Source organism: Sorex fumeus, unplaced genomic scaffold (assembly GCF_029834395.1).
Source record: "Sorex fumeus unplaced genomic scaffold, SorFum_2.1 ptg000359l, whole genome shotgun sequence".
In the NCBI taxonomy this organism is placed as follows: Eukaryota; Metazoa; Chordata; class Mammalia; order Eulipotyphla; family Soricidae; genus Sorex; species Sorex fumeus.
In genome coordinates this window covers 60,205-72,500 of record NW_026606415.1, presented here as the reverse complement: position 1 = coordinate 72,500, position 12,296 = coordinate 60,205, and the positions used below count along the sequence as shown (strand labels likewise).

Below are 12,296 nucleotides of genomic sequence, written 5' to 3'. Positions count from 1 at the left end.
GGATGGATGGGTGGATGGATGGATGGACGGATGGATGGATGAGTGGATGGATGGGTGGGTGGATGGATGGATGGATGGATGGGTGGGTGGATGGATGGATGGATGAGTGGATGGGTGGGTGGATGGATGGGTGGATAAGTGGATGGATAGATGGGTGGATGGATGGGTGGGTGGATGGATGGATGGGTGGGTGGATGGATGGATGGATGGGTGGATGAGTGGATGGATGGGTGGGTGGATGGATTGATGGATGGATGGATGGGTGGATGGATGGATGGAAGGATGAGTGGATGGATGAGTGAGTGGATGTATGGGTGGGTGGATGGATGGATGGATGGATGGATGGATGGGTGGGTGGGTGGATGGATAGATGGATGATGGGTGGATGGACGGGTCGATAGATGGGTGGGTGGGTTGATGGATGTATGGGTAATGGGTGGATGGATGGATGATGGAAGGAAGGTTGGGTGAACAGATGGATGGATGGGTGAATGGATGGATGGGTGGATTGTTGGGTGGGTGGATGGATGGGTGGGTGATTGATAGAGGAATGATGGATGGATGGATGGCTAGGGGATTGGTAGATGTCTGGAGGAACGGCTGGGTGGTGGATGGGCAGCCAGACCAACGAATGGATGGCAGGATCGTGAATCCGTAGAGACGGAGGGTTGGTGAGTGAGTGGTGGAAGAGGTGAGTCCCCGCATATACGAAGAACAAATGAATCAGAGGTGACCAGCGGGAACAACGTACCGGTGCGACGGATGAGTGTGTGGAGAACGCACCGATGTGAGCGGGGGATTCTGGGCCGGTGACGGGGTCACTGCGGAAGCCCGGAGCACCCACCGCTTGCCAGAGAGCAGAGGCTGCTACGGACCCGGCAGTGCGGCCCCAAAATTCGCTCCTGCCACGGGGGTCCAGCCCGTCCTCTGCTTCCTGTTGGGTCAGGGGGAGGCTGCGAGACCCCCACCCACCCCACACGCCGGCAAAACCAGCTTCCTCTTCTTCCGACCGCACTGCGCTAAAGCCTTCCTTCACCTGATGACACGTGGCCCACCCGTGCTCCCAGAACAGTGCTCGGTGGCACTCCACCCTTGGTGCAGTGCAGCCCCATAGCCTAGCAGGGGGCCACTGTGTCACACCCAGCGGAGTTGGCGGTCGCGGGGAGGAGGGGGAGGTCTGTGTTGGAGTCCCGCCCCCCCACCCCAACTCTCCGACCCCGCAGGCTACAGCAACTCAGCGTGTGCCAGCCAGCACCTGCGCTCGGAGGGCGAGTACTCGCTACACAGCTACGTCCTGCACACCCTGGAGCACTCCTGGGCCCTCTTTGAGCACCTGGAGGCCGCCGTCCGCACGGGAGCACCGCAGAGCCCCAGCGGGAGGGAGGAGGGAAAGGTGCCTCCGGGCAGGGGCGCCCCAAGGCTGGGCCGGGGCGTGGGGGGCTGCACCCTGGGGACAGAGACCCGCTCGGACAAGGGGGCAGGGAGGGGAGGACGCACGGCAGGCAGGGTGCTGCGCTCGGATGCGGACACCGTGGGATTCATCCCTGGTACCGAGTACAGTCCCCTGAGCTCTGCTGGGGTGAGCCCTGAGCACAGAATTTGGAGTCAGGCCTGAGCACAGAGCCGGGAGTCAGCCCCGAGCACAGAATTTGGAGTCAGCCCTGAGCACAGAGCTGGGAGTCAGCCCTGAGCAGAGTCAGGAGTTAGCTGCGAGCACAGAGCCGGGAGTGAGCCCTGAGCACAGAGCTGGGAGTCAGTCCTGAGCACAGAGCCAGGAGTCAGCCCTGAGCACAGAGCCAGGAGTCAGCCCTGAGCACAGAGCTGGGAGTCATCCCCAAGCACAGACGAAGGAGTCAGCCCTGAGCACTGAGCCAAGAGTCAGCCCTGAGCACAGAGCCAGGAGTCAGCCCTGAGCACAGAGCTGGGAGTCAGTCCTGAGCAGACTCAGTAATTAGCCCTGAGCACAGGGCTGGGAGTGAGCCCCGATCACAGAGCCAGGTGTTAGCCCTGAGCACAGAACGGGGAGTTTGCCCTGAGCACTGAGCCAGGAGTTAGCTGTGAGCACAGAGCGAAGAGTCAGACATGAGCACAGAGCCAGGAGTGAGCCCTGAGCACAGAGCTGGGAGTCATCCCCAAGCACAGACGAAGGAGTCAGCCCTGAGCACTGAGCCAAGAGTCAGCCCTGAGCACAGAGCTGGGAGTCAGTCCTGAGCAGACTCAGTAATTAGCCATGAGCACAGAGCCGGGAGAGAGCCCTGAGCACAGAGCCAAGAGTCAGCCCTGAGCACAGAGCTGGGAGTCAACTCTGAGCACAGAGCTGGGAGTCATCCCTGAGCACTGAGCCAGGAGTCAGCCCTGAGCACAGAGCTGGGAGTCCACCCTGAGCAGTGATCCACAAATCATCCATGAGCACTGAGCCAGGAGTCATCCCTGAGCAGAGTCAGGAGTGAGCCGTGAGCACAGAGCCGGGAGTGAGCCGTGAGCACAGAGCTGGGAGTGACCCCTGAGCCCTGAGCCAGGAGCCAGCCCTGGGCAGAGACCCAGGAGTCAGCCCCGAGCACAGAGCCAAGAGTCAGCGCTGAGCACAGAGTCAGGAGTCAGCCCTGAGCAGTGATCCAGAAATCATCCCCGAGCTCTGAGCCAGGAGTCAGCCCTGAGCACAGAGCTGGGAGTCCACCCTGAGCAGTGATCCACAAATCATCCACGAGCACTGAGCCAGGAGTCATCCCTGAGCACTGGCCCTGAGCGCTGGCCGGGAGACCCGTCCCCAAGCCGCCCTCGGCCACACTCAGGCCCGTGTCCCCCCCGCAGGACGGCTGCTCCTCCCACCCCGATCACCAGCTGCAGTTCCTTCGTGCCCTGCATGGGCTCAGCATGCTGACCGCCCGGCAGGTGGCCCAGGCGCTGGACCTGAGCCCGTACGCCACGGCCTGTGACGTGGGAGGTACGTGTCCACTCCCCGCCAGGGACCCGCCCGGCCACCCGGCCCTGGGCAGAATCCCCGGGGGCTGCAGTGAACTCGGGTCCCGGCCGGGCTCCTGGGACAGGCAGTGCCCAGCTCTGGCCAGCAGAGGGCAGGCACAGACCAATAGACACAGGCATAGACTGGCCGGCGGGAGCCCGTGGACAGAGATGGACACACGGGAGCCTGGGGGGTCCCCTGGGTGGGCAGGAGTGAGCCCACCCCTTGGGCGTTGATTCCGTGAGCACTGAAGTACGAGCACTTTACAGAAAACAGACGCTACCTAGCCTCGTCCCTCCCGGGCAAAAGACCGTCCATGGTCTCATTGTCCGTTTTTTTTTCCTGGACGCTCCGTCCTGCCCTGTTTTCCTTGGCAAACGGCCCAAGCTGTCGGACCCTGGACTCTTTCCTTCCACTCCCCAGAATTTGGGAATTTTTTTTCTTTTTAGAATTTGGAAATTTTTAATATTTTGTTTTAAAAAAAAGGAAAGAATTTTTTTAAATTCTTAAATTTAAAGATTTTTTTTTTTTTAATTTTAAATTCACCGCGTCCTTTCCGGCTGGGTTTCTGCACAGTGTCCTGGCTGGTGGAGTGATAGCACAGCGGGGAGGGCGTTGGCCTGGCACGTGGCCAACCCGGGTTCGAGTCCTCCGGGCCTATTTATTTATAATGATATTAATCACCCTCGATTAATATTTTTAATTAATTATAGTAATTATCTGACACGTTGATGTTTAACTAGATTGTATTAACTGCAATCGTGCTGATTCTATTCATCATACTATATACTAATCAATTATATGGATGTTAATCAATAGCAAATATCCATTGATATTGATCTGCATGGGCTGGAGCACAGCGGGGAGGGCGTTGGCCTGGCACGTGGCCGACCCGGGTTCGATTCCTCCGCCCCTCTCGGAGAGCCCGGCCAGCTCCCGAGAGGATCCCGCCTGCCTGGCAGAGCCTGGCCAGTTCCCCGTGGCGTCTCCGAGATGCCAAACACAGTGACAACAGGTCTCACCTTGGAGACGTGCCTGGTGCCCGCTCGGGCAAATCGATCAACCACGGGAGGACTGTGCTATATTATTGATTGATTATTAATTCTGAGCGGGCCCAGTAACGTCTCCATTGGAGACTTTGTTGTTACTGTGTCTGGCATATCGATTAATTCTGAGGCAAGGAGCAGAGTAAGAGTTTATTATTATTATTGATGATTAACAACAAGTCTCACCCTGGAGACGTGCCTGGTGCCCGCTCGAGCCAATCGATGAACAGCGGGAGGACCGTGCTGTATTATTGATTATTAATTCTGAGGCAAGGAACAGAGTAAGACTTTATTATTATTATTGATTATTGATTATTGATTATTAACAACAAGTCTCACCCTGGAGACGTGCCTGGTGCCCGCTCGGGCAAATCGATGAACCACGGGAGGACTGTGCTATATTATTGATTGACTATTAATTCTGAGGCAAGGAGCAGAGTAAGAGTTTATTATTATTATTATTGATTATTGATTATTGATTGACAACAAGTCTCACCCTGGAGACGTGCCTGGTGCCCGCTCGAGCCAATCGACGAACCACGGGAGGACAGTGCCACAGTGCTCCAGTCCCTGCCGGCCGAAAGAGGTTGCTGTCGCACCGGCCGTCACATCCCATTTCCCCCAAAGCAGAAAGTGGACAGGACTCTGACGCCCCCAGGGGTGGGTCTGCTGGCCACCTCCGGGGCCCTCCCAGGTCACGGGGGATGACTGGCACCCGTCTTTGCAGGGTGCACCGGCGCCCTGGCCCACGAGCTGGCCCGGGCGTCCCCGCGGCTGACGGTGACGGTGTTCGACCTGCCCGAGGTCATCCAGCACGCGGCGGCCTTCCTGCCCGCCGGGCCGTGGACGGAGCGAGTCAGCTTCCGAGCCGGTGAGGGCCCGGCCGTGTCCCTCCTCCCGGGGAGCCGGGGGGAGGCCCCATCCTGCAGGACGAGACCCTCCCCGCCTGTCCCCTGAGCCCCCACTCCCGTCTGCAGGGACCCCCGTGTCCCGGGGAGGGTCCGTCCCCAGGGTGCAGAGTGTCCCCTAGGGCAGCCGCTCTGGCCACTCCGTGGATGTCCAGTTCCCTCCGGGGGCTCCTGGGGAGGGTCCTTCCCGCCTCTCCCGGCTCCCGGGGGTCCGGGCGTCCCTGGGCAGGGCAGGGCGGGGGGCCGTGTCCCTCCCATCTCTGCCCCTGTTTGACCCGGGGCGTCCCCTCTGGGTCTGCAGGGACCCCCGGGTCCCAGGAAGTCCCCATATTCCAGACGGTGCCCTCGGTCGTGGCCACAGGGCACTTGGTGTGGTCTCTGTCCCGTCCCGACCTCTAAGGCCGTCTGTGTGTGCGTCCGTCCGTCCATGCGTCTGTCCGTCCATCTGTGTGTGTGTCTGTCCATCCATCTGTGTGTGCGTCCGTCCGTGCGTCTGTCAATCCATCTGTGTGTGCGTCCGTCCGTCCATGCGTCTGTCCGTCCATCTGTGTGTGCGTCCGTCTGTCCATGCGTCTGTCCGTCCATCTGTGTGTGCGTCCGTCCGTCCATGCGTCTGTCCGTCCATCTGTGTGTGCGTCCGTCTGTCCATGCGTCTGTCCGTCCATCTGTGTGTGCGTCTGTCCGTCCATCTGTGTGCGTCCGTGCGTCTGTCCGTCCATCTGTGTGTGCGTCTGTCCATCCATCTGTGTGCGTCCGTGCGTCTGTCCGTCCATCTGTGTGTGTCTGTCCGTCCATCTGTGTGTGCGTCTGTCCGTCCATCTGTGTGTGCGTCCATCCGTGCGTCTGTCCATCTGTGTGTGCGTCTGTCTGTCTGTCCATCCATCTGTGTGCGTCTGTTCGTCTGTCCGTCCACCTGTGTGTGGGTCCGTCCGTGCATCTGTCCGTCTGTCCGTCCATCTGTTTGTGCATCTGTCCGTCCATTTGTGTTTCCATCTGTCCGTCTGTCCATCCATCTGTGTGCGTCCGACCGTGCGTCTGTCCGTCCATCTGTGTGTGCATCCGTCCATCTGTCCGTCCATCTGTGTGTGCGTCCGTCCGTCTGTCCATCCATCTGTGTGTGCGTCTGTCCATGCATCTGTCCGTCCATCTGTGTGTGCGTCCGTCTGTCCATGCGTCTGTCCGTCCATCTGTGTGTGCGTCTGTCCGTCCATCTGTGTGCGTCCGTGCGTCTGTCCGTCCATCTGTGTGTGCGTCTGTCCATCCATCTGTGTGCGTCCGTGCGTCTGTCCGTCCATCTGTGTGTGTCTGTCCGTCCATCTGTGTGTGCGTCTGTCCGTCCATCTGTGTGTGCGTCCATCCGTGCGTCTGTCCATCTGTGTGTGCGTCTGTCTGTCTGTCCATCCATCTGTGTGCGTCTGTTCGTCTGTCCGTCCACCTGTGTGTGGGTCCGTCCGTGCATCTGTCCGTCTGTCCGTCCATCTGTTTGTGCATCTGTCCGTCCATTTGTGTTTCCATCTGTCCGTCTGTCCATCCATCTGTGTGCGTCCGACCGTGCGTCTGTCCGTCCATCTGTGTGTGCATCCGTCCATCTGTCCGTCCATCTGTGTGTGCGTCCGTCCGTCTGTCCATCCATCTGTGTGTGCGTCTGTCCATGCATCTGTCTGTCCATCTGTGTATGCGTCTGCCTGTCCATCTGTGTGCGCATCCGTCCGTGCGTCCGTCCGTCTGTCCATCTGTGTGTGCATCCGTCCGTGCGTCCGTGCGTCTGTCCATCCATCTGTGTGTGCGTCTCTCCGTCCGTCTGTTTGTGCGTCTGTCCGTCCATCTGTGTGTGCGTCCGTCCGTCTGTCCGTCCACCTGTGTGTGCGCCCGACTGTGCGTCTGTCCGTCCATCTGTGTGTGTGTCTGTCCGTCCATCTGTGTGTGCATCCGTCCGTCCGTCTGTTCTTCCATCTGTGTGTGCGTCCGTCCATGCGTCTGTCTGTCCATCTCTGTGCGCGCCCGTCCGTGCGTCCGTCCACCTGTGTGCGCGTCCGTCCGTCTGTCCTTCCATCTGTGTGTCCGTCCGTCCATCTGTCCATCCATCTGTGTGTCCATCCGTCCACCCGCCCGCCCATCCGTGCGTCTGTCTGTGTGCGCCCCCCCCGCAGGCGACTTCTTCCAGGACGCCCTCCCCGGGGCCGACCTCTACGTGCTCTCCCGGGTCCTGCACAACTGGGCCGACGACCGCGTCCACTCGCTGCTGAGCCGCATTGCTCGGAGCTGCCGGCCAGGTAGGGAGGCCGGGCCCTGCCTTTGCCCGGCGCCCGGGGGGGCAGGTGCTGTCGGAGGGGGTTGGGGGGTGGGGTCCGAGGGCGGCAGCCGGGAGCGAGCGGACGTCGGGAGTTCGGGCAGGACTGGGGCCCTGGGCGGGAACGGCGTGGGGGGCTCGGAGCCGTGGGCCAGGCGCTGCTTCAACCCTGGGAGGCCCTGGACCTGGGTTGTGTTGCTTCCTGTGGCCAGCAGGATGGAGTGGACGCTGCTCTGTGTGTGTGTGTGTGTGTGTGTGTGTGTGTGTGTGTGTAGTGGGGGAAGGGAGAATGATCCCTGGGGTCCCACTGTGGCTTTCTCCCTCTCTGTCCTTTCTCTCTCTCCTCCCTCCCTCTCTGTCTCTCTCCTCTCTTTCTTTCCCTCCCTCTCTCCCTTTCTTCTCCCTTCCTCTCTCTCCCTCTCTCCTCTCTCTCCCTCTTCTCTCTCCCTCTCTGTCTCTCTCCTCTCTTCCTTTCCCTCCCTCTCTCTCCTCTCTCTCCCTCTTCTCTCTCCCTCTCTGTCTCTGTCTCTCTCTACCTCTCACCATCTCCTCCCTCCGTCTCTCTCCCTCTCTCCTCTCCCTGTCTCTCTCTCTCCCCTTCCCCAACTCTCATCTCTCCATCTCTCCCTCCTGTGACCTTCCCTGTGCGTCTCCCAATCTCTCCCATCTCTGTGTGGCATCTCCCGGGGTCTTCATCTCTCCCTCCTCCCTCCATCCCTTCCTGCATCTCCATCTCTCTCTCTCTCTGTCTCTCTCTCTCCCTCTCTCTCCGTCTCTTCTCTCTCTCCCTCTCTCCTCTCTCTCCCTCCCTCCCCTTTGGGCATTCTGGTTTGCAGTACAGACATTCAAAGGCGATCACGCATATCCCTTTTTCTTCTTCCACCTGTTGGAATTTTATGGGTACTTTATTTATTTATTTTATCTTTTTTTTTTTTTATTGAATCACCGTGAGATCGACCCTGACAAAGCTGTTCCTGGTTGGGTTTCAGTCCTCCAGTGCTCCAACCCCCGTCCCTCCACCAGGACACATTTCTCACCACCAGGGTCCCCCGGTTGCCTCCCATCACCCTCCCTCCAGACTGTCTCCATGGCACACACACTCTCCGTCTCTGTCTCTCGGTCTCTGTCTTTGCCTCTGTCTCTCTGTCTGTCTCTCTGTCTCTCTCTTTCTCTCCTTTCTCCTCCGGCCTCCCCCATCTCAAACTGTGCCCGGTAAGTGTGTGCCCGACCCCACACACACTCGCATGTCCTGTCCGCCTCTCCGTGTGGCCAGAGACGCGCGCACCAGTGCGCCCTGGACCTGTGCGCCTCTCCGTGCGCCTTGGACATGTCCACATGTGTCCAGAGACGCGCCCACCACTGCGCCCTGGACTGTGTGCGCCCACCCGTGCACTCTGGAGGTGTCCGCATCCCCGGAGACGCGCCCACCCGTGCGCCCTGGCGCACCCGCATCCCCGGACCCCTGCGCGCACCCCTGGGCCGGGGGTTTGGTGTCCCAGCGCGGTGCCTCTGCCCCTCCCTCCCCGCAGGCGCTGGCCTCCTGCTGGTGGAGACGCCGCTGGACGAGGAGAAGCGGACAGCGAGGGCCGGCCTGCTCCAGTCCCTGGACGCGCTGACGCGGACCCTGGGGCGCGCGCGGACGCCCTCCGAGTACCGGCTTCTCCTGCGCGCGCACGGCTTCGGGGACGTGCGCGCGCTGCCCGCGGGGGACTCCGTGCTGGCGCTGCTGGCCACCCGGACCGGGGCGTGAGGACCCCTCACACACACCACCCACCCCCACCCACCCGCCACCCCTGGCTGCGGGATGCTGTTCCTCGCGTCTCGGACGCACGCGCGCGCGTGCAGGGCGCATTAAAGACTCTGAATCACGCACGGATCGCGCCTTGGTTCCCGGGAAAGTCCACCTGCTTCCTGGCCACGGCCGGGAGAGAAGGACAAGGGAGGGTCCCCGGGCCCCCAGATCCCTGTCCCCTGCGCTCCCGCGTGCCTGGAAGGGCGCAGTGCAGGTGGGCGATGCACACGGCACCCAGTACCAAGCCCCCGGGACGCACGGACGTATAAGGAAATGCAGCCAGGGCCCACTGCCCGCCGCCTCCGCTGCCCTTGGCCACGGGAGGGCCAGGCAGGGGCGGGGTGCGGGAACGGGGGAGGGGTAGGTGCTATTTGTGGCCGGGACACGGTGTCCCAGCAGGACGCTGCCCAGTGGACACCGGGCACCTCGACTCAGGGCTCTGGGTGCGGGGCCAGCTGCCTCCTCTATCCTCGTCCAGGGGTTCTCTCGCACCCGCAGTCTGTCCCCCCCCCTCCATGGGTCTGAGAGGCAGGACAGCAGGGAAGGTGCCCGCCGGGCACAAGGCCGGCCCGGGATCAGTCTCCTGAAACACCCCAGAGGGGCACTCAGACCCTGCCAGGGCTCAGCCCCGAGCACGGAGCCAGGAGTGAGCCCTGAGCACAGGTGGGAGTCAGCCCTGAGCACAGAGCCGGGAGTGAGCCCTGAGCACCAAGCCAGGAGTGAGTCCTGAGCACAGAGCTGGGTGTGAACCCTGGGCGAGAATGCAGGATGACCTGTGAACACATCCGGAAATGGCCCTAAGCCTGGACTCTGAACTGACCTTGAGCCCGGAGCCAGGTGTTATCTGTGAGCACAGAGCCAGGAGTGAGCCCTGAACATTGATCGGGAGTCGGCCCTGAGCACAGAGCCAGGAGTCGGCCCTGAGCAGAGCCAGGAGTCGGCCCTGAGTACAGAGTTGGGAGTCGGCCCTGAGCACAGAGCCAGGAGTCGGCCCTGAGCACAGAGCCAGGACTGAGCCCTGAGCACTAAGATGGGAGTCAGCCCTGAGCACAGAGCCGGGAATGAGCCCTGAACATTGATCGGGAGTCAGCCCTGAGCACAGAGCCAGGAGTCGGCCCTGAGCACAGAGTTGGGAGTCAGCCCTGAACACATAGCCGGGACTGAGCCCTGAGCACTAAGATGGGAGTGAGCCCTGAGCACAGAGCTGGGAGTCAGCCCTGAGCCCAGCCAGGAGTCAGCCCTGAGCACAGAGCCAGGAGTCAGCCCCAAGCACAGAGCCAGCCAGGAGTCAGCCCTGAGTACTGAGCTGGGAGTCGTCAGCCCTGAGCACTGCAGCATGTCCCCCGAGTCCACCCACCAGCGCACACAGACTGGCCCACCCGCACACCCCCTCCGTGGGGGGACTGTCCCTCACTCCAACACTGTCCCCCACCCACTCCCAGCAACCCGCACTGTGGCCTCTTCTTCCTTTGGGTTGCAGGAACTTCGTGGTCCTTCAAATTTCCTCAGCAGTTTCCGGATCCTTCCTTAGAGGCCGGGGAGGGACAGTTTAGGGTGGGCTTGAGTGAGCCCACCCCCCCTGCCTCTCGGCGGCGCCCAGTTCCTGAGCGCCTTCAGCCTGTTGGCTGCACCCTGTCGGGTCTCCCAAGGTGGCCAGGCCTCCTGGCGACAGGTCACCCCTGCCCCTAGCCACAGCCCGGCTGAGGGTCCCACCCGCCCTCCTGCCAGGCCTGGCACCCATCCTTCTGGGGGTCTCGGGTCTCTCTGTCTGCCGAGAGGCTGCGAAACCCCGTAGGCTGATATACACGCGTGCATGCTTGAACACGCGTGCACACGTACACGCACACACGCGCGCACGTGCTCCAACGCACGCTTGGATATCTGTGCGCACACGGTAGCGTGTGTACCCATGCGGGGGCGCACACGGGTGGGCGCGCTCGTGCGCGCAGACCCACCTGCGTGGGCCACACACGCGGTCTCATGGGCAAGCCTGCACACAAGAGACACGCGCGTGTGCGTGCGTGTGTAACAGACACAGAGGGGGGGGACCCACGCGTGCCCGAAGACAGGGGAGCCTAGCATGTGCCCTTGGACACACACACACACACACACACACGGAAGGTCACAGATCTGCGGACAACCTGTGCGCCCAAGAACACGCCCTCATAGGTACACAGGCGCGCACTTACGGATGCGTGTACACACACATACACACACACACACACACACACGCCCTCGCAGGGCAGCCTCAGTGCAATTTAGAGCAAACTGCCCAAAATTATTCCAGAACTCCGGGAGGAAGAGGGGAGGTCTGACCCTCCCCCCCTCCAGCCCACCCAGCCCCCGCATTCCCGAAGCTTCCACCAGACTCACTCACGGGCGCTGGCACGCAGAGGCGCGCACAGGGGTGTCCGGGAGGTCCCCAAGGACAGCCCCAGGGCGCACCGGGGCAGCTCTGAGCCCTCCCCCAGGCCCTGCCTGCCCGGCCCGGCGCCGGCCAGAACCGGCAGAAGCAGCAGCTGGACCTGCCCGTCTCGCCGGCTGGCCCTGGGCAGTGACCCCCACCCCCACCCACCAAGGCCCGGGGGTGGAATGCGAAGGGCGCACGGGGCGCAAAGCTCCTTGGCAACCCCTCCCCCGCCCCCATCCCGCTGCGCCTCGCTCCTCCTTAGGGGAAGCCCAGGCCCAGGCGGGCAGAAACGCCCCCTCCTCCAAGCTCCTCGCTGACCCTCACCCCCCACCCCAGGTGTCCCGAATGCGCCCCGCCCCCAGCCGCCCGTCACCGGCCGGTCACCTGCCGGGCTGACCCAGCCAAGGACACTCGGGGCAGGCGATAAGAAAGGGGCCTGGCGTCCCGGCCCTCCCCGCAACTTTCACCTACGGGGGGGGGGGGGGGACCTCTTCTCCGCCTCCTCGCCGACACCCCGAGTGTGCGCAGCCCTAGAGAGGAGGAGGAGGAGAAAAAAAAATTCATTTTTTCTCTTGGAGCGTCCACTCAGGACACCCCCTCTTGCGCTCTGCGCTGCCCCCGGTCACACCCCTGCAGGGACCCCCGAGTTCCTTAAGCGCACAGGGAAAGAAACGAAAAAAAAAAAATCCGCGGGGCGCCGCGCGCCCCCGAGAGGGAACGCTCCAAGCGCGCGCGCGCGCGTGTCCCGGGGCGCACACCACTAAGGGGGTCGCGCGCCCACCCCCCTGGCCTTCCCGCTAGGTCAGGGGAGGGGGGCCACCGGGCAGCCCAGAAGCGCGGCAGCTGCCGCTGCAGGCCTGGACAGCCTGCGCTTTCCGGGGTGGACAC

At 62.0% G+C, this 12,296-nt stretch overlaps 1 protein-coding gene across 1 annotated transcript in view; it reads left to right on the top strand.

Moving 5' to 3' along the window:
* ASMTL (acetylserotonin O-methyltransferase like) overlaps positions 1 to 9,078 on the top strand; it is a 33,197-nt gene extending 24,119 nt beyond the window's left edge. Inside the window, exons 9-13 of the mRNA XM_056109637.1 lie at positions 1,224 to 1,393; positions 2,812 to 2,944; positions 4,736 to 4,879; positions 7,067 to 7,189; positions 8,736 to 9,078. Coding sequence (XP_055965612.1) covers positions 1,224 to 1,393; positions 2,812 to 2,944; positions 4,736 to 4,879; positions 7,067 to 7,189; positions 8,736 to 8,956 — 791 coding nt within the window. The 3' untranslated portion in view covers positions 8,957 to 9,078. The remainder of the gene's footprint in view (positions 1 to 1,223; positions 1,394 to 2,811; positions 2,945 to 4,735; positions 4,880 to 7,066; positions 7,190 to 8,735) is intronic.
* Positions 9,079 to 12,296: the final 3,218 nt, after the last annotated feature.